Below are 2,737 nucleotides of genomic sequence, written 5' to 3'. Positions count from 1 at the left end.
TACTACAATTAGTACTACCATTACCATTTGTACTACCATTACCATTAGTTCTACCATTACCATTAGTACTACCATTACCATTTGTACTACCATTACCATTAGTTCTACCATTACCATTAGTACTACTACTATATAGATGAAGTGATATTAGAATGTTTTAGTTTATCTACATTTTAATAGAAGAAATATTTAGAATTATTAGTTTATTATTAATGATTCATTTTTATGTTATCAATGTTCCTGCTGAGGGACGATAAGATGTTTGACCTTTGACCTTTTCTCCCCCCTCTCTTCCTCTCAGTAAAGGTCAAAGGTGAATGACGTCCTGCTCGGCACCAGAACCGGCCCGGCAGAACGGAGCCGCCTCCCTGAGGAGCCGGGCGTTTCCACGCCGACCACCGCCACGTCCTCGGCTGTCGTTCTTTGTTGTGTGTAGTTCTGCTCTGAATGTTCCGCTGCATGATTCTAACAGAACCAGACGAACGGGTCGCCATCAGAGGCGGAGCTTCTCGTCCGCCACGCTACATGTGAAAATAAAGCTGGAACAGGCTTCCATGGCGTGATTCTTTGGTCTCAGAACCATGTGATGACATCATCAACCCAGGGACCACATGACCTGTTCAGACCATCATTATCAGCCCAGAGTTCCATGGTTCCAGGGTGGAACAGCTCCCCCTGCTGGCCGACTCACAGAAACCCAACTAGAGTCATTAAATAAAAACCTTTTATTATGAAATAAAATCCAGGATTCAAACTCAGCCGGAAAACCAGGAACGTCTGGAAGGGTCAGTCCGTCCTCGTTTTGGGTTTTGGAGCTAGAAGCAAACAGAACAAACAAATCGGACCTTTAATGAAAACAGGTGAAGTCAGAATTGGTAAAAAAAGAAAAGGTTTAGAAAAACTGAATCTCTGCTGCTGCGCCGCACCGAGGCAGAACCGACCGGGTTCTGACCGAGAACTGAACCCAGTCGGTTCTTAGCGAGGACAGAACCCGGTCGGTTCTTAGCGAGGACAGAACTGACCGGGTTCTGACCGAGAACTGAACCCAGTCGGTTCTTAGCGAGTCCTTGGTCCTGATCTGATTCAGGGTCAGAATAAAAAGGGTCATTCAGAACCTAAAGGTCAACCTATTGGACCTCAATGTCCATTAGTTGGTTTAGAAATCTAAAATAGTTTAGATAAACTAGAAACAGAATGTGTAGATCAGTAACGCACCATTTGGATTCTCCTGTTTGTAGAAAGTTTTCAGCATCTCCACAGCTTCCTGTGCTCTGTGGCCTGAAACGCACTAAACACACAAAGATCCTGTCAAACGCCATGCTTGATCTAGAGCAGAAAGTCTACGGTTCAATGCAGGAAGTGAGGTCACTGACCCTGAAGGCGGTCCCACTGTTGGGAAGGTTTGCAGTAGAGATGTCCAGAACCGATCCGCAGCCTCCGAACCGCTCGTTCCTGCAGCCGTACGCCACCAGAGGGATATCTGAGCGCCGCTGAGGGACCAACAACCGGACATCTGCGCAGTGAGGTCACCCCGACTCCAAAGGTCACCCCGACTCCAAAGGTCACCCCGACCCCAAAGGTCACCCCGACCCCAACCATTACCAGGAGGATGGGTCCGTTAACAGCGATGCGTGGCTGCGTGCGTGGAGCACATAGAGCTAAACGCTGCATCGGTGCGCGTCTCGTTTCCTTAAAGTCATGTGATCGATCCAGACGTTTCTAACCGACTGATTAAACGTTTCTGTCAACATGATGCAGCTGCTAAAAAAATGTCTCATCTGTTGCAGTTTATCATTAAAATGATCCAGAATTTTGGAGCCTAAAAGGAAAAGGAACCTTTTTATTTTAATTTTCTCGTCTTTTCCTTTTATTCAACTTATCAGAATTAAAGTTAATTTCAAGTCGACTCTTAGTTTATTAAAAGTGATTTAAAATCCTAGTCCACAAGCTTCCTCATTCACATCTTCCCTTAAATTGTTTCATTATGTTTACATTATTTTTTGGCTCCATCTAAAAATATCAAAGATATTTTAAATTTAAACATAGAAATGAAATAATACGATGTCGTCGTTCTAGGTCATCAGATCTATTCAGTTTATTCTGTCCAATCTGCTGCCTGTAGTGTCTTTAAATGTCCAGCAGGTGTCAGTATTCTGTCAGAATTAGCACAGCTTGATGAAGCCTCATTAATCAGCTCCAACCTGAACCTGAACCTGAACCTGAATCTGAATCTGAACCTGAACCTGAACCCAGCTCCCCGCAGGTCACCTGTCGGCGTCTCTGATGGTGAGACGGCGACGGATGCAGGATACTGACGAGGCGCAGCGCCGCAGCGCACATGATGCATGGCTCCACCGTCACGTAGAGGACCGTCTGCCGGCAAACGCTCCTCATGTCCAGGTTCTTCTGATAACACCAGTCCAGAACCTGGTCCAAAGCAACCATCTCAGCGTGGCGAGTCGCCTGGAAACATTTCAGACGGGCGTTCATGACGACGTCATGAACGCCCGTCTTCATCATGACGACGTCCGTGGTTTTAGGGAGAGAAGAAGAAGACGCTTTGTTTCCTACATTTTTAGTCTCGTTGACTTGGTTCCTTCCCTTCCCCACCACCTGGTCCCTGTGGACCATCAGACAACCGACTGGAACCTCTCCGTTGTCCAGAGCGTCTCTGGCCTGCAGACACAAAGACCCAGAAATGATCAGACCCTTTTATTTTCATCTGGTCCAGAGCCTG

General features: G+C 46.4%; 2 protein-coding genes across 2 annotated transcripts in view; one reads left to right on the top strand and one right to left on the bottom strand.

Annotated features, from left to right (window-relative positions):
- The window catches only part of aig1 (androgen-induced 1), a 12,527-nt gene extending 11,977 nt beyond the window's left edge, over positions 1-550 (top strand). The window contains exon 6 of the mRNA XM_015403873.1: positions 302-550. Within this exon, the coding sequence (XP_015259359.1) occupies positions 302-321 (20 nt within the window). The 3' untranslated portion in view covers positions 322-550. The remainder of the gene's footprint in view (positions 1-301) is intronic.
- A 112-nt stretch (positions 551-662) lies between these two features.
- adat2 (adenosine deaminase, tRNA-specific 2) overlaps positions 663-2,737 on the bottom strand; it is a 3,845-nt gene continuing 1,770 nt past the window's right edge. The window contains exons 2-6 of the mRNA XM_015403874.1: positions 2,572-2,676; positions 2,313-2,463; positions 1,374-1,480; positions 1,216-1,288; positions 663-815 (exon numbers count right to left, since the gene is read on the bottom strand). Coding sequence (XP_015259360.1) covers positions 787-815; positions 1,216-1,288; positions 1,374-1,480; positions 2,313-2,463; positions 2,572-2,676 — 465 coding nt within the window. The 3' untranslated portion in view covers positions 663-786. The remainder of the gene's footprint in view (positions 816-1,215; positions 1,289-1,373; positions 1,481-2,312; positions 2,464-2,571; positions 2,677-2,737) is intronic.

This window comes from Cyprinodon variegatus, unplaced genomic scaffold, assembly GCF_000732505.1.
Source record: "Cyprinodon variegatus isolate N-32 unplaced genomic scaffold, C_variegatus-1.0 Scaffold1587, whole genome shotgun sequence".
In the NCBI taxonomy this organism is placed as follows: domain Eukaryota; kingdom Metazoa; phylum Chordata; class Actinopteri; order Cyprinodontiformes; family Cyprinodontidae; genus Cyprinodon; species Cyprinodon variegatus.
Note: the sequence above shows the minus strand (reverse complement) of the source record. Positions and strands in the feature narration are given on the sequence as shown.